This window comes from Martes martes (genome assembly GCF_963455335.1).
Source record: "Martes martes genome assembly, chromosome: 14".
Classification (NCBI taxonomy): Eukaryota; Metazoa; Chordata; class Mammalia; order Carnivora; family Mustelidae; genus Martes; species Martes martes.
This window is the reverse complement of record NC_137902.1, coordinates 5,356,085-5,373,622: the sequence shown is the minus strand read 5'-3', so window position 1 is coordinate 5,373,622 and position 17,538 is coordinate 5,356,085. Positions and strand designations below refer to the sequence as shown.

At 52.0% G+C, this 17,538-nt stretch overlaps 1 protein-coding gene across 2 annotated transcripts in view; it reads left to right on the top strand.

Annotated features, from left to right (window-relative positions):
• Positions 1–8,244: 8,244 nt before the first annotated feature.
• DOCK1 (dedicator of cytokinesis 1) overlaps positions 8,245–17,538 on the top strand; it is a 495,164-nt gene continuing 485,870 nt past the window's right edge. For both annotated transcript variants that reach the window (XM_080823568.1, XM_080823569.1), the window contains exon 1: positions 8,245–8,562. In XM_080823568.1, the coding sequence (XP_080679694.1) occupies positions 8,517–8,562 (46 nt within the window). In that variant the 5' untranslated portion in view covers positions 8,245–8,516. The remainder of the gene's footprint in view (positions 8,563–17,538) is intronic.

The following is a 17,538-nucleotide window of genomic DNA, read 5'->3' as shown; positions in this document are numbered from 1 at the left end:
CCTGAGGACTAGAAGTCTGAGGGCCTGGCTGCAGTTGCCTCTGCACTTGAGGAAAGAAAAGGCAGCTTGGCTGCCACAGTGGGCCACATGGCTGGCCAGAAGTCTGGGGTCTGACGTTGGAATGATTGGGTTTAGTCTTGAGTCTACTGCTTACTAGCTGTGAACTCTGAGCAAGTTCTCAAGAACCTTTAGGAGCCTCAGTTTCTTCTTCTATAAAATGGGAATAACCATAGCACATAACGCCTGGGTTATCATGAGGATTAAATGCTCTTGGCGCGCTGGTGGGAACATTCTCAGTAAATTGGCTGTTATTGTGCATGTGTTTAATTTGTGAATGTCAAAACTCTAAAAGATTTCCCAAACTCATCACCCCCCCTTTCTACTCTTTTTTTTTTTTTTTTTTGTTAGAGAGAGAGAGCGAGCGAGCACAGACAGAGTGGTAGGCAGAAGCAGAGGGAGAAGCAGGCTCCCCGCCGAGCAAGGAGCCCGATGTGGGACTCGATCCCAGGACACTGAGATCATGACCTGAGCCTAAGGCAGCCGCTTAACCAACTGAGCCACCCAGGTGTCCCGACCTCTCCCTGCTTTCTTTTTAACTAGTTCTCTAGACCCATTTCCTCCTCTCCCCAGTCCATGTGCTCCTCTGCCACCAGAGTGAGCTTCCTAAGGCACACATTTGGGTCATGCTGGCCCCTTGGCTTGGCAGGTGCAGCCCCTCCCCGCCGACCCGAGAGTCCACCCCTGCTGTTCACCCAACCCCCATCCTCCAGTCCCAGGCTCGGTGCAGCTTCCCTGTTACTTCTGTTGTTACTTCTGTTGCTCCTTTCTGCCCAGAATGAGATGTTACCTTTCTATCTCCCCTTCCCAGATCATCACTCTCTCTGATTCTTCCCGGGAATACACATTTCCCTTTCTTCCTTGTCTTCCTTCCTTCCTTCCTTCTCTTGCTAAGTCTCTGGAGGCAGGAGTGTGTGTGTGTGTGTGTGTGTGTGTGTGCGCGCGCACATGCACGCGCATGTGTGTCTGTGCCCCGGACGGACATCCCTGGGGCCCCCACAGCGAGCCTTCTGTAGGCTGGCACACACCGAGACTCCCCATGGCGTCTGAGGAGGTACATCTGGGTCAAGGGATCAGGCTGTGGCGCTCTCAGACGGGAAGGTGCTGCCTCTGCCGTTTGAACATCAGACGGCAAGACCAGGCCCTGGAGCCGGTCTGGCCTTCAGGGCTGCGGCCCACATCCTGTCCCCGGCTTTCCCAGTGACTCTGTGTGACCAGCAGTTCAGTGGGAAGCCTTGGCAGCTGCCATGCAGGGGACTGCCACAAGCCAGGGATGGGACATTTATTCTCACATTTCTAGAAGCTCCAAATCTGAGGTCAGGCTGTCAGCAGGTTGGGCTCTCCCTGAGGCCTCTCTCCATGGCCATTTCACGGCCTTCCCTCCGTGCACATGCATCCCTGATGTCCATCTGTGTGTTCGGGTCTCCTCCTCCCATAAAGACACCAGTCAGGTTGGGTTGGGACCATCCCTAATGGCCTCATTTAACTCAATCATCAGTTGATCGAATGATGGAAGGACGGTTAACATACAGCGTTCTATTCGTTTCAGGGGTACAGTATAATGATTCAACAATTCTATACATTTCTCAGTTCTCATCTCGATCACTGCGCCCTTGATCCCCTTGATGTATTTTACTCATCCCCCTACCTACTTGCCTTCTGGCAATCACCAGTTTGTTCTCTGTACTTAAGAGTCTGTCTTTTGTTTGTCTCTTTCTTTCTTTCTTTTTTTTTTAAGATTTTTATTTTCAAGTAATCTCTACACTCAATGCGGGGCTCAAATTTACAAATCCGAGATTAAGAGTCACATGCTCTACTGACTGCACCAGCTAGGTGACCCTCTTTTGTTTCTTAAATTCCATGTATGAGTGAAATCACACAGTACTTGTCTTTCCCTGACTTATTTTCGTTAGCATTATACTCTCTAGACCCATCCATGTTGTTGCAAATGGCAAGATTTCATTCTTTTTTTTTTTTAAAAGATTTTATTTATTTATTTATTTGTCAGAGAGAGAGAGAGAGAGATATCACAAGTAGGCAGAGAGGCAGGCAGAGAGAGAGGGTGGGGGGAAGCAGGCTCCCAGCCGAGAAGAAAGCCTGACGTGGGGCTCGATCCCAGGACCCTGAGATCATGACCTGAGCTGAAGGCAGAGGCTTAACCCACTGAGCCACCCAGGTGCCCCGGTAATTCTATTTTTAACTTTCTGAGGAACCTCCACGTGTCTTCCACAGTGGCTGTACCAGTCTGCATTCCCACCAACTGCGCACGAGGGTTCCTTTTCTCCACATCCTCACTGACACTTGTTATTTCTTGTCTTTTTGATTTTAGCCCTTCTGACAGGTGGGAGGTGGTATCTTGTGGTTTTGATTTGCATTTTCCTAGTGTGAATGATGTTGAGCATCTTTTCATGTGTTTGCTGTTCATCTGTATGTCTTTTCTGGAATAAAAAAGTCTATTCTGGTCCTCTGCCCATCAGTAATGGAATTATTTGTTGTTGTTTTTTTGTAGTTGAGTTGTACAAGTTCTTTATATATTTTGGATATTAACCTCTTATTGGATAGATCGTTTGCAAATATCTTCTCCCACTCCGTAGCTTGCCTTTTTGTTTTGCTGATGTTTTCCTTTGCTCTGCAAAGGCTTTTTATTTCAGTGTAGTCCCAATAGTTTAATTTTGCTTTTGTTTCCCTTGCCTCGGGAGACATATCTAGAAAAATGTTGCTAACGGCGATGTCAGAGAAATTACTGCTTACATTTTCTTCTAGGAGTTTCATGGTTTCAGGTCTCACATTTAGGTCTTTAATCCATTTTGAGTTTTTTTTTGTGTATGGTATAAGAAAATGGTCCAGTTTCATTCTTCAGCATGTGGCTATTCATTTTTTCCCAGCGTCATTTGTTGAAGATTCAGTCACCTTTTTAAAGGCCCTATATCCAAATACAGTCACCTTCTGAGGTACTGGGGGTTAGGGATTCAACATATGAACTTTGGGGGGCACAGTTCAGTGCATAACAGTGGGTCCTCAAAGGATAACCAAGATGTTGCTGTCCATAGGAAGAGGGGGGCAGACAAACCCAAACAAATGCCCACTGTAACGCCTGACCATCTCTTTACATGGCCAAGATGCCCAGGTCCCATGCCCACAGCAGTGAGCATGTGCAGAACCGAGACAGGAAGGATCTCATCTGAATGAGTTTAAAAGGAAGAGACTTAGAGAATCCCAGAATTTCCCAGATAGAATACAGTACCTTAGCGATATCCACCACCAATCCTGCCATGACTGTAATAGCCCCCATTTCTGGGCACTTACTTTGACTTTATGGTCTCGGGTTTTTTTTCCTCAGTATTTTTTGTTTTCCTCTACATTTTGGGGTACATGGAGCATACTGATAATACTGCTTTAAGGTTTTTGTATATGCATCTGTTTCTATGGATGGATATTTCCCCCTGCTTATGGGTCATATTTTCCTGCATGTTCGCATGCCTGGTCACTTTTGGTAGGATGCCAGACATCATGGCCCTTTACATTGTTGGGTGCTGGGTTTTGTTGTATTCTTTTAGACAGCATTGGACTTTGTGCTGGCGATATTAAGTTACTTGGGCTCAGGTTCATTCTCTTGAGCTTGTTTTTCAGCTTCATTATGGCCTAGAGAAGCCTTTAGTTTAGGGCTAACAGAGCCCCACTACAAGGGTGTGATCCTTTGGAGGACCGTACTTGTCCCACTCTATATTATGAGCTCTTTGCACACTGCCTGGAGGGAGCACTCACTACTCTATGAGCTCTGGGAATTATCTGGGGCCTGCTACTTTCTGGTCTTCTTTTCACAGACAGCTTCATGAAGCTTTAATCCACACATGTGTAGTATTCAAAGACCCAAGGCAGCCCTTTTTGCAGATCTTTGGGATTCTCTCTCTCTCTGTGTGGACAGCCCCATCCTCCTGGGTACTCTGACCCGCAAGTCCTAGCAGTCGTAGCTTCTCTGAACTCCACTTTCTGTTTCCAATGAGGGAGACTCCAGGCTTGGGTGACTCCCCTACCTAGGCTTCCGCCCCAAATCCACCTCTAGAAAGCCAGCCGGGCAACTGTGCGACAACACAATCCATTCATTTCCCTTCTGTCAGGGATCACAGTCTGGCACTGCCTAACATATGGCGCCTGAAAACCATTTGTTCCTCTGAGGTTCACGGTTGGGGGGACTGTGAGAGCATCCAGCCTCCAAGGGCAAGGCCTCGGCTGCCTTGCCACCCAGACCCAGGGCTCCTTGGATGTCAGGACACTCCGTCTCCGGCAGGTGTCCTGGCCCCCAGCTCCAGAGCTCATTTCTTTGTGTACTCAGTGTGGGAAGGACTGCTTGGTGTGCATTTATACTTGTAGTTACATTTGCCCACAAGGCACACTGGTGCAGCAGCCAGCATCCTCTACTGAACATATTTGCTTTGCGGAGCTGGTTGAAGTTTAACACCCAGGGTCTGTCTTCATAATCTTCACAGAGAATGCTGAGCAGCACACCTGGGAGGCCAGGCAGAGGCTGAGCTGTCCCAGGGAGGCCAGTCCAGGCTACTGTTTCTCAAGTCGGGTTTTAAATCTCAAGCCCTTCCTTTTCCCCACTGACTTTATTTTCTAAAAAATTTCGAACATATAAAAAAGTAAAGGTGAAACACTCATCGACCTATCACCTAGATTGAACAATTTCATCTTTTTTTGCAGTATTTTATTTTTTTAAAAGATGTTATTTATTATTTGGGGGGGGGGAGAGAGAGAGAGCGAGCATGGGGGAGGGACGGACAGAGGCAGAAGGAGAAGCAGACTCTCTGCTGAGCAGGGAGCCCTATGCGGGATCCAATCCCAGGACAATGGGATCATGACCTGAGCTGAAGGCAGATGCTTCACCAACTGAGCCACCTAGGTGCCCTGAATGTCATATTTCTTAAGTCTTTCAAAATCTAGAATGGTTCTTTCTTATCTACCAATTTTTTCCCCCTGTAATACTTTCTTGTTGATGACACCAGACCAGCGTCCTATAGAAGGTCCCACCTTCTGTCTATGTCTGTATTTCGTGTCAATCATTTAACTTGTTGTTTGATTGTCTCTGTAAACTGAAGTTTAGATGTAAAGTCCTGGATATACCTTTTCTGTGCTATGTCACCTTGTGCACTGTGACCTCATGCCTGGTCATCTAAAATGCTGTGGACATCTGCCACTGGCTCAAAGGGGCAGCAACTAGTGGTCTCAGTGCAAGACCATGGCCTCCCCTTTCACGTGACAAGCAGCCTGTGGTCAAGCTCCTTGTTGAAGAATCAACCCCCCCCCCCCCCAGGTCCTGTTTTCATCTGTATTGCCTGCTGCAAATAAATATCTCCCCTTAGTCACTGTGCCTTCTGGCATCTCCACTGGGCAAGAATATACCTCCTGAATTTGTAGTGTAAATATGGAAAACTTTTTTCAAATTAAAAATCATTTTAATTTACTTTTCAAAATTGAAAACTGTTCTGTAGATTATGACATTTCATGGCTCCATCTCGCTTCTCCCACATGTTGAGGAGGTCACTAGGACGAGATGCTTAGGAGGGGACATCTAGGAACTCCATGGTGTGAACTTCATGGGTGATCACACCTACAAGCACAGCACAGACCTAAGTCCTGCACCAGGCCTGGTGGGTGTGGCTGAGATCTGTGGCCCAGGCATGTAGACTCAGGAGTTAAAAATGCCAACAGGGCTCCTGGAACTGGAGATGTAGTCAGTCCCAAGCTCATGTAACCACAGGGCAAGGAGCCAGGGCCATGGACTTGATTTAGAACCACAAGATGAGACCACTGCTGGAATCAGCCACGGAACGCTGACAAACCTCAGAGCTGCATGAACTGTGGCCACATGTACAGTATCTCCGCCAAGCTCGGGCACACTTTGCAAGAATGGGTCCAAAGCCTCTGTCTCAAACACATGGTCCGGGGTCCATCTGGAGTTTTAAAGTTCTGATTTAGAAAATCATTTATGTGACAGTCTTATAAAAATGCATAAATATGTATTTATCTATATATTCAGTGGGTCACCTTTATCAGACTGCAAGTGGCCACTGTTCTAGAAAATGTGAACCGCGAGGCTATCAGACGAAGAATCTGGGGGCAGCATCACAGGAGGAAGCCAAGCAGAGTTACACATTCTCCTGCGATCTTCAGGAGAGCCTCGTGAGCTTGGGACCATGACCCCTCCTTTATACGTAGGAAGACCAGAACCCTAAGGCTCAGAACATTATAATGACCAGAGATGGAAGAAGAATGGCCACACTGTGGCAGGGGCTAGCCCAGGCCTCCTGAGTCTGTGTGACTCTGAAGCCCCTGGTCTTTCACTACCACACCCATCTTCCCCAATGTGTAGCCACACATGCAGAACTGAAATTGAGCATAAAAGAGAAGGTAAGTATCACCAAAATTTGTTTGCCAGATTTTCTTTGCAGAATCAGAATTCCTGGCAAGACCCTTCTTCTGCAGGCTCATTTTGTGTCCCTTTCTCTTTTTTCCCTATGCTTTAGTCTTTCAGTTCCTTGAGGGATATGTGTTATGTTCCACCCCGGGGCCTTTGTACATGCTGCTCCCTCAGCAGTTCGCCTAGCTGGTTTCTGCTTGTCCTTAAAGATGGGGCTTACATTGCTTTCTCAGGCAAGCCCTTCCTGACCTGGAGGAGCCAGGCCACCATGTCACCTGTCTTAGGACACCCTCCTACTCCTACACAGCCCCTTCACAGTAGCTTCTCTTTTAAGTGGTCAGAGTCACCAGGCCATGGGTTCAGGGTCTGAGCCCCTAAGGTTCCTAATTTCCATAGAAGGGTTTAAGTGCGTGCATGAGGCCACGTGGGATTGGAGTCTAGGCCCCTTTCCTCTGCGGGACCGAAGATCCTTATTGGTAGAATAAGGCCTATAACTTTCTAGGAAGCTGTGGTTGATACCCATGAACTCTGGAGTCACACACACACCTTATCCTCTTGCTCTTAGCAGGTTCTCCCACCCACGTAGGCTGAAAGGCCCCTAGGGCATTCTGAAGTGTATTTAATCTGCATCCTAGGTGGGATGCTGAGACTTCTCTGGCTCAGAGTGGCCCCAATGGGAGGCAAGGGCATTCTCTATACAGAATGGGAGCCCACCTGGAGTTCCCCAGGCCCTACTAGCTCCCTTCCCAGCTCTGCCACCCAGTGCCCTTCCAAGCCAATGGAGCCTTTCACCTTTTTTTTTTTTTTTTAACCTGCCTTCCTCCAGTCCTTGAAGGCTCCCAGGCCTACTGCCATTGTCACTCTTTGGAGGCATGACAGAGGACCGCCACTTAATATTATTCTGAATTAACTCCACTTACTGAGCATTCTGAGATTTCTCCTTCCTTCTTTTCTTGGTTTTAACCTCATGATGGTAAGAATACATCTATGTGTGTGTGTGTGTTCAGTTTTTCCTTGGAGAAATCTGAAGTGCCCGTGTTTGCTGGTGTGGAAACCCTGAGGGTCTGAGAACTCACCTAGAGGGCGAAGACCACGTTCCAGAGTGTCCCCGCGCAGCTGCTCCCCGCCTGGCCTGAGCCTTCCTTTCCCAGCTGGCTCCTCTCCCCACTTCCTCTCTTCCCCTCCTTCACACTGAGTCCTACCAAACTAACAGAAGTTTCTGCGAGCCCAAGGAGGATGAAGTCTCTGGGCGTCGGCGGGGCTTTTCTTGCCTCTCCCTCCCGGCTTCCCCCGGGAACCGCCCTCATTCAACCCTCAAGAGAGAGGTCACCTCCCCGGGAAGCACTCGGCGATCGGCACTTCACCACCCCTTCGCGCCGGCCCCGGGCGTCCCCGCCCAAGCACGAGGAGCAAACCCCCATCCACCTGTGGTTACTCCACCCGGCACCTCCGCTGCCCCAGTCTGGCTGGCGTGGCCAGGCCGAGGATAGGTGCTCAGTTAAAGTCCGTCTCCTGGGGGAAGGGACCACGTGCTCGGGCAGGCTCCTCCCAGGGAACCTCCGGGTCAGCGCCGCTCCCGGACTCCAGGCATCGAGGCGGAACCCGAGTCTGCGGCCGGAGCCCCGTGCCGGGCAAACCCCAAGCTTCATAAATCTCAGAGTCCCCCTCGCCCCCCTCCGCGCAGGGCGCCCCCCTCTCGTCGTGGGACACCGGGGGCGGGGCGGGGATCCCGCGCAGGGGGAGGGGCGGGGGGTCGTCCCGCGGGCGGGGCGCGGGAGTCACGGGCTGCGGCGCGCGGTGCCCGACGCAGGGGCCGAGCTCACAGGCCCCGGGCCGGCCCGCCTCTCGCCGGCGCTCCCGGCCTTTCCCATCCGGCCCGCGACGCTCCGCCCGCCCCGTCCCACATGACACCGCCTCCGCCGCAAACTTTTTCCTCCCCATCCTGTCGCGGCTCGCAAGGAATGGAAAATGGCGGCCTAGGCGCGGAGTTTCCTGCCCGGGCGGCGGCGGCTCTCGCGGCGGCTCTCGCGGCGGCGCCATGACGCGCTGGGTGCCCACCAAGAGAGAGGAGAAATACGGCGTGGGTGAGCGCCGCGCGCCCCACTCGGCGCCGGGCCGGCACGACCTCCCCGCGGCGCGCGCTCCGGAGGGGCGGCGGGGCCGGGCGGGGCGCGGCGGGCGGGGGCGCCGGAGCCTGTTGCCGCCGGCCCGGCCCGAGTGCCCGGCGCCCCCTCCGGAGCGCGCGCGAGCGGGGCCGGGGACACGCGGGGGCGGGGGCGGGCCGTGTCACTTCCCGAGGGGTTCCCGCCCCCCCCACCCCCCGCCCCCAGCTCCCGGCCGGGCACCCGGTGGCTGAGCCCTCCAGCCTCCCGGGCCGCCCGAGCTCAGACCCCATCCTGCTCGCGGCCGAAGTCTTCGTGGGGTTTTGGGGGGGACTGGCCGGGCCGCCCCGCGGTCATTGTTGGGCCGCGGCTTTCTGCTTTTCGGGTGAAGTTGCGTGCAGGGGCTGGAGCTTCCCGGGCGGGCGGTTGCAAGTGGCGGGGACCCAAGCGAAGAGTTGTGCTCTCTCCCGGTGCGAAGTGGCGCGCGCGACCTGGGCGGGCTGGGCGCCCTGCCCGCCCCTTGGTGGTCCTGGCCTGGACCGCGCGGGACCCCGGCCGCGGAGCGGCGGGTCGAGCGCTCCGGCGTCCTCGGGCTCCCGCGTCCACGGGCTCCGCGAGCGGGTTGCGGAGGGCGGGACTGTTTTGGCTCCGCCGCTCTTTGTCGTTTCCTGAGGGGAGTGGGGGGAGTCGGGTTGCAAGTTTACATTTCGGACCGAGCGAGAACGCATTCCGGAGAGCGAGGCTTTCCTTGATGGCAGAACAAACGGACCCCAGCCCTCGCTGCGCCCTGCCCTGCTCTCCTCCTCACCGGGGATTTGCAGCCTGTCAGGGTCTGGGGTCCGGCCTTTCTCGTCCACCGGTGTCGGGCCCGTGGCTGCTCTCCGGGATCCCGGATCCTGGACCGTCCCCGTTTTCCGTCTGACTTTCCTCCTGCTCCTTTATCACCTCCGTCACCCAGGCTAGACTTTGCCTGACTTGTAAGGACTTTTGTGACCTTGGCCTCCCCTCTGCCATCAGGTTGTGCCCTCTCAGGGCTCCTCCTCCTGGGACTTGTGCTCCCACGGTGGGCAGCCGCCCCCCCTCCCCCAGGGTCCCTGAGCTTTTGTGGTGCCATGCCTGTGTCCCCACTGCAGGTCTCCTCCAGAGCTGGCCCTCTGAACTTGGGCAAGCCTCGGGGGGCGCTCCAGCCCTCAGGCTTCCTCCTTTTTTGTGATTCCAGTGGCTTGTCTCTACTAGATGTCTGCGGTGTGACAGTGGAGCTGCTGGGGAAAGAGTCAGTCCTGAGACAGTCGTAGGTCCTCTGGGCCCACACTCCTCTTGTTCCACATGCCCATGTGTGGGGGCGCTTCTTGCTCCAGGACTGCTATGACTGAGCTCTCGTCCCGTCCCATTTCTAGAGATGAGGAAGGGAGGCCCAGACATGGGCATGGAGGTCAGTGACAGGGTGGGAGACCTGAGTGTGTAAGCAGCACCCTGGGTGCCTCCATATGGTCTCATCCCGGCCATCCTGATAGAAAAGTCGCCATGCATCTGCAGCAGGTGGGGGAGGTGTGGGGTGCACGTTCAGTGTTGGCACTGATTCAGGTGTGACAGTAAGGGTCGGGGCTGTGGAGAGCCTGCTGGGGTGTGTGTGTGTGTGTGTATAGTGAGCTGAGGACTGGAACACAATAGGGGCAGATGGAGGAGGGCCTGGAGAGGCGGCAGGGAGAGGCCTGTGGGACTGGAAGCCTGGTCCTGGAGCTTACACCATCCCACTGAGAGCCAGGAGGCCGGGAGGCGGCTCTCTTTGGAGCAGGGCGTTTTAAGGTACATTGATGTCTCTTGTTGGCTCCCAGCATGACCTGTGACCTGATGGTTTCAGTGAGGACACTAGGTGTCAGTGAGGACACTAAGTGTGGCACTTGTTGACTTGCTCTCTAGAGAAGACCAGAGGGACCATTCATGACACAGCGAGGGGGTCTCCTTGCTGGGGAGGTGACTGGGGGCAAGAACATGGCCGTGTCCCTCCCTGTTACGTCACACACACACCACTTGCTATGGTGACTTCCAACATCACACCTTTGGCTAATGCTGTGGTTTTAAGAAAAGTCTGTTAGGAAGTTTCCAAAGGACCATGTGCGTGATGGTTTTGCCAGGCAGTTCTAGGAACAGTGTGAATGGCTGTCAGGTGGAGGAGAGAGTTTCTGCTCTGCTTGGTTTCACTAGGGTGGAGCCGAGGCCACAGAATGGGGGAGAAGGGAGGGGACAGCACAGCTCGCTCAGCATCAGTGGCAAGGCCCATCAGACAACTCTTTTGATTCTGGGCAGAAGGGAAGGCGAGGATGCTCACATCCGGGTCAGCCCAAGCTCTCCACTGTTCTAGGAGTTGGCACTGGAGGGTCTCGGAACGGAAGACAGAAGTGCTGGGGGGCAGGGATTTTTGCCCATTTGCTAATGGGCTGTTTCCGTCCAAGGGAAAATTACCGGCCATGCCCCTTACCAACCACAGCGTTTTTTGGGGGAGCCTAACAACAGGGCTGTGTTTCCCTGGAGGGCTGTGGCGGGTCGTGGGTGGGCCTCGCTTCCACTCCGACCACTGACTTGGCGGGATGAATGAATCACGAGGGGAAAGAAAATGATAAAACTCCATCTCATTTGGAAACATGAATCACAGCTCATTGTTTGGAAGTACTTGGAATCTGTTAGAAGCATTGTTTGTAAATGAGACACTTCACTTATTTATTTATTTTGTACATTGGGGAAGGGAGTAAACAGCTGATCTGTTGCTTCCTCATTGAGGCAGGAAGTGCTCATCCCCTCATCCCTGCCCCATTTATTCCAGTGGGGTTGGGGTTGCCCCCCCAGGAAATTTACCAGCCTGTTAATGTCTCCCCCTGGGGTTGAACTGGGTGAGTCAGTGTTTATGGATTTGGTTATTTAACGCAGGGATGAATTTTGACCTACCTGGCACAGGGAAGGCTCGGACGGGGGTAAACTTTTCCATCATCCCCCAGCTGGGCAGAGGCTGAGGTCTCAATGCCGATAAAATGATTGTGGATCCTGTTCCTAAGATGCAGTGTGTCCTGGAGTCACACCTGAGGATGGTGTGCTCACCTCTCTCATTGGTGTCAGAGGTGGAGTAGTGGCCTCCTTCCCAAAATGTCTATGCCCTAATCCCCAGAACCTGTAAATACGTTATGTGACATGGTAGAAAGGGCTTTGCAGATGTGGTTAATGTAATGGGACTTAGAGTTGAAGGGATGATCTTGCATTACCTACCACGGGCCCCCAAAGCAGAGAACTTTCTCTGGCTGCTAACAGAAGAGTGGAGTCAGAGGTTCTGAGCCTGGGCAGGGTCCCAGGCATAGTTGCTGGCCCTGAGTTGTAGGAGCCCCCTTACAAGGACCCGAGAAAGTCCAGGGAGCTCAGGGCAGCTGCACCCAAGTAGGGAACAGGAACCTTAGTCCTACAGGCACAGCTGGATTTTGCCAGGACTCCAAATGAGCCTGGAAACAGATCCTTTCCTGGGCTCCCCACGAGAGCCCAGCCGGCCAGCAGCTGGACTTTGAGACCCAGAGCCGCTGAGTGTCTGACCTGGGGAACCGTGAGATTATCCCTGTGGACCGTTTGAAGCTGCTCAGGATGTGGCCATTTGTTAAGGCGGCCAGAGAAACGGAACAGGTGGTGCTGAGAGCAGTTCGGGAGAGTGAGGTGCTCTTGCTGGCCTTCAGCTTTGTTAGGGTGGGGGGTGAACACCAGCGGACCCGAGTGGGGTGCTTTATTCTGGCTTTTTCTGTGGGGAGCTCAAACGGGATGCGGGTGTTGGTGCTGCGGACACCTTTAACTCCCGGCTCTTACTCCTTGTGTGGGCCACAGGGAAATTACTCAGCTTCCTGAGCCTTGGTTTCCCCATCTGGAAGGCGGAGCTAAGCCTGGCTACCATGAAGACCAAGGACGATGCATTGAGATAATGTTGGCAGAGCAGGGGGCGTCGTGCTTGAGATCAGCCCGGCACTCGATGGAGTGTTGCTTTTATTAATATTTATTTAATAAAGTGCGGTTCAGAAGTGTAGTGACAAGTGATTTTGTGTTTGCACTTGACAGGCACAGTTGCTGCAAGAATACTTTTCTCCAAAAGGTGATTTCTTAATGGTGTGTTTTGCCCCTCTGTTGGGGGAAAGTCTCATTTGCTTGGTGTAGGGGAGCATGACTTGTGTGTATTTAGATTAGTTCTGAGTGATGATAACTGCTAGGAGTAGTGTAATATCCAAATAAATTTGGGAGTGTGGGAGTTGCAGAAAGATCATTTTTGTTATCTAGAGTAGCAAGCAAGCTGCTACTTTGGGGAAGAAAAATTAGATTTGATTGTAAGTAAATAGAAATGCGGACATTTTCATTCACTGGAGTTGCAGAAAAACCAAATTAGGGCATATTATATTTCTACAAACCTTATTTTACTTTGAAAACATTATAAAAATTTTAAATTTATTGTTGTGCCAATGTTTTCCTAGAATATTGCATCTTATGGGATTGTCTTAGGGGTTGTGAATAGTTCCCACTCTTGTTCCCTTCCTTCCTTCCATCCTTTGTCCTTCCTTCCATCCTTTGTCCTTCCTTCCATCCTTCCTTCCTCCTCGTTTTTATTTTTTCTTTAACTTTGTATTTTCAGATAGTCATAAACACATATGTTTGTAACAGCTAATTCAGAGAGACTCCATATACCCATTGCCGATTTCCCCCAAGGTGACATCCTGCCAGACTACAGTACCGCACAGAGCCGGGATGCTGGCGTGGTCGCAGTCCAGGCACAGAGCAGTGCCATCACCCCCAGACTCCTCCTCTTGTCCTTTTGTAGCCACACCCACCTTGTTCCTCCTTCCCGCATAATCCCTGGCAACTAGTAATCTCCGTTTCTATAGTTTTATCATTGCAAGAATGTTCCATGAATGGAATCATATAGTAGGAGACCTCTTTGGATTGATTTTTATCAGGTCGTGTAGTTCTCTGGAGATTCATCAGGTCCTTGTGTGTATGGGGGGTGGTTCCTTTTCTTTGCTGGGTGGTGTTCTGTGGCCTGGAGGTACCCAGAGGGATCAACCATTCACCTGACGAAGGATGTCTGGGTTTTGGCTGTTGTGAGTAAAGCTACTATGAACATTTATGCACAGGTTTGTGCGTGAACACAAGTCTCTGTTGTCTGGGATACGTGCCCAGGCGGGCTGTTGCTGAGTTGTACGTAGTTGTGTGTTTGGATTTTTAAGAAACTGCCAAACTGCTCCAGAGTAACTGCACCATTTTGCATTCCCACCAGCCACAAATGTGTGATCTGGGTTCCCCTTGCCAGCCTTTCTTGTCCCTCTTGCCTATTTTAGCCAGTCTCGTGGAGTGTGGTGGTACGTCGTCTTGGTTTGGGTTTGCATTTCCCTGTTTGCAGCCCCTCCTTGAAGGATATCTTGGTGTCATTTGAGAGACGAGCCTCTGGGCTGCTGTGAGCTGCAGTACGCAGGAAGGCGGCTGCCAGGTGCAGCAGGGGCTGCACTGAGGCCACTGAGCTGTGCAGGTGTTGAATGTGTTAGGGTCCTGAGAGCAGTTGGAAGAGGAGATCATGGCGTGGAAGGCAGGTAGCGCTGTCCAACAGCGTGGAGGCAAGCAGTGCCCTATACCACTGGCGGATGGCAGGGCACGATGTTCAGACTCCTCCCCAGTTTCTTGAGAAGGTCTTCTGCGAGGTAAGCCCTAAGGAGGGGACCCAGGGAGGGGTCAGAATCTGAGTTTTAGCCCTGGTGTGGCCACTCTTCATTGATGTGATCTGGGGCAAGTCTTTGAGCCTCTCCAGGCTGGTTCCACATTTTCAAAATGGAGGATAACGCTTGGCCTTGTGTACAAGATCAGCTGATGGTTGGTTCACAGGAGCTAAAGGAAGAAGGCGCTTTGGAAACATTGTTATGTCAACAGCAGCTTAGCTGCCGTATATAATCAGCAGTGCCTGAGTTAGCTTTTATTAATCAAGTGGGGAGTGCTTTGGGACCCTCCCTCAAGTCAACATGTGAAGTATGTGCATTAGTTTGCTGCCTTAACAAGTCTACTCGGAGGGGCTTAAACTGCAGGAATTTATTTTCTCAGTTCTGGAGGCTGGAAGTCCAAGATCAAGGTGTTGGCAGGGTTCGTTCCTTCTGAGGCCTTCTGCTTGCTGTGTGGCTGGCCGCCTTCTCACCTCCTTCTCACCTCCTTACAAGGTCTTCCTCCCTGGTGTTTGTGTTCTCACCTCCTCTTACTGGATTTGGGCCACCGTCATGATGTCATTTCCTTCATCCTCTCTTTCAAAACCCTGTCTCCATATACATACTGAATTATGGTGGGGGACAGAACTTCAGTGTTTGAATTTTGGGGGACATAAGCCATAACATGATTATCACAAGTAAGAGTCCCTCAATTTTTGTGTGCTTTTGGTGGCTACCATCTGAATGATTAATTTTTTGCAAGGTCGTGGGTCCCCAGTTCCTTGGGGATGCCTGGAAGAAGGAAGGAGGGAGAATGGGCGGTGGGAGCTTGCAGTGTCAGCCCCCCTCTCCCCGACAAGGCTCTCAGAATCTAATATAAGGAATCACGTTAGTGTCTGTGTCCAGCCCTGGAGATTGCTTGTATTCAAGTTAGTGACGGGGTGATACAGTCAGGGGGATTGAGACCCGAACAGGAAGTTGAGCGTGTTGTAAGTGTGACCATTCACATGGTGAGCGCAGCTGGGGAACAGCTCTTCGCCGGCACGCTTGGCTTGTCTGTGCTCACTTGCCTGTGGCATTAGGAGTGGAGACCTCTAGCTTGGCTGTGTTTCCAGTTCCTTCCACTTGTAGTATTGGTGTGTGGGTAGGGTGGTCAGGCTCCCTGTGGTTCCAGAATGCCAGTTGTCCAGTAATGGCAAGGACCGCCTTTGGTATCAACATCGCACAGTCACTGTTGGGTCAAGTGCACAGCTCTGGGGGCTTCTCTCCACTGTGTAGGCCGTAAAGCTGGCTCTTCCAACCCTCCTATAGTCTGCGGAGGCTCTGGGCACTCACGGGAGTGTTTTAGTTTTGGGAGCTAATGGGGTGAGGGCAGGTGTTGGCATGTGACATATAAACGGCCCCATGCTTCCTGATGATGGCTCAGAAGCACAGTGGTAGCAGGCCACCCGGCAGCCGTCCACGGCCTCACGTGCTGGGGAGATGCTGAACTTTCTATACCCGGGCACTCTGCTTCTAAAAACCAGGTGGTTTCATCCTAGACAGATGTCTGTCAGCTCGGTAACTTTTCATTTGGGTGCCTCGAGGAGGAAAAGGTGTTCTCTCTGTGAGGGGTACGTGCCAAAAGATCGCACGCAGATTGGGGGGCTTGGAGGTGCAGCTTTGGAGCTCTGCTTCATCTCTTGCCAGCTGGGTGACCTTGGGTGAGTTATTTACTGTAAGCCGTTTCTCCTTTGTAAATGGATGATAATACCATCCTCTTTGGGCATTTCCGAGGATGAAGAGAGAGATAAGCCAGCACAAACCTGGCCCCGATCTATGCTCGGTAGCTGTTTCTTTCATGCTCCCCTCGGCCCCTCTGACTGTGTGACTGAAGCCACGTGGGCCCCATTGTCTCTGCAGCCCCTACTTGTTGTAAGGGAGGGTCCAAGACGGGGAGCGATGTTTGATGGCTTCCCTAGAATTTCAGTGTTTGCTCTGAGGTCCTGTCGGGTCGATCCCCAGAGCTCCTGAAGGGACCAGGCGAAGGGAGCCCAGTAAAGCTCATGTGGATTAATCTCTTCCAAAAATGTCACTTGGACTCCTTGTACAGCTGGGGTTGCTCTTCATCGGTGCAGTTTGCTGCCGCGTTTCGTTCGGAGCACGGTACAAATTTTGTGTGTCATCTTGAGTGATTTTGTTTAACAGACTTAGATTTGTTAGGTCCACTTTTATATGTAAATTAACTCTTGTGATTTCTGAATCAGGGTTGGGCGGCTGCTGTGACAAAGAGCCCCAAGATTTCCTAGCTTCGTACAATGAAAGTTTGTTGTTTGTAAATAAATAAATAAATTTATTTAAATAAATAAAAAAGATTTTATTTATTTATTTGCGAGAGAGAACAGGGGGATCAACAGAGGGAGAGTGAGAAGCAGGATCCCTGCTGAGCAAGGAGCCCAACATGGGGCTCAATCCCAGGACCCTGGAATCATGACCCAAGCCGAAGGCAGCCGCTTAATGGACTGAGCCACCCAGGTGCCCCGGAAGTTTGTTATTTGTTTATGTCATAGTCCCAGTGGCTGGTGGGGAGGGGACACAGGGGCTCCACTGCCTCTAGTCATCTGGGGACTCAGGCTCCTTCCTGTGGCCATGCCCTCCACTAGGCTCTTGGGCTCCTTGCCTTTGAGCTTGTGGATGGGGAAAGCAAGACACGGAGGACCTTTCACAGGAGCTTTTTTCCCCTGCGGGGGCCGGAGGCTGTGCCCATCCCAGAGCTCAGTGTCTGGCCCAACCTAAGAGCACCAGGGGCTTGGATATAGAGTCTAGCTGTGTGCTCTGCAAGAAGAGGATGTGTGTACTGGGGCTGTCCTCTAATAGGTCCCTGTTGTCGACACCTGCTTTCTATTAATCAGGAGGAGTTAGGCCCTTCAGCGTTATTGGCATCGAACACAGAGATTGTAAGTTGTCACACCATCTTGTCGTGAGAGTCGCTTGGCAGAACAGATGTCCAGACCCTGACAAAGATATGAAGAGATGCGAGTCAGAACAGGTGCTGCCTTTTTCCTTGGCCTGTTTTCGGCTCCTTCTGTCCTGTAGATTCCAGGATATCCTTCACTGTAGACCTGGCCCAGCGAGTACTCTAGGGGGTTGGGGTGGACCCGTGAGCCTAAGCGAGACTGCCTTCTAAATGAGTCACCTTCATGTTTGTCTGGCGGTTCCTAGTCTCACCATCCTGAGGCATACGCAGCACCCCCAGATCCCATTCCTGCGGCTTTGGAAT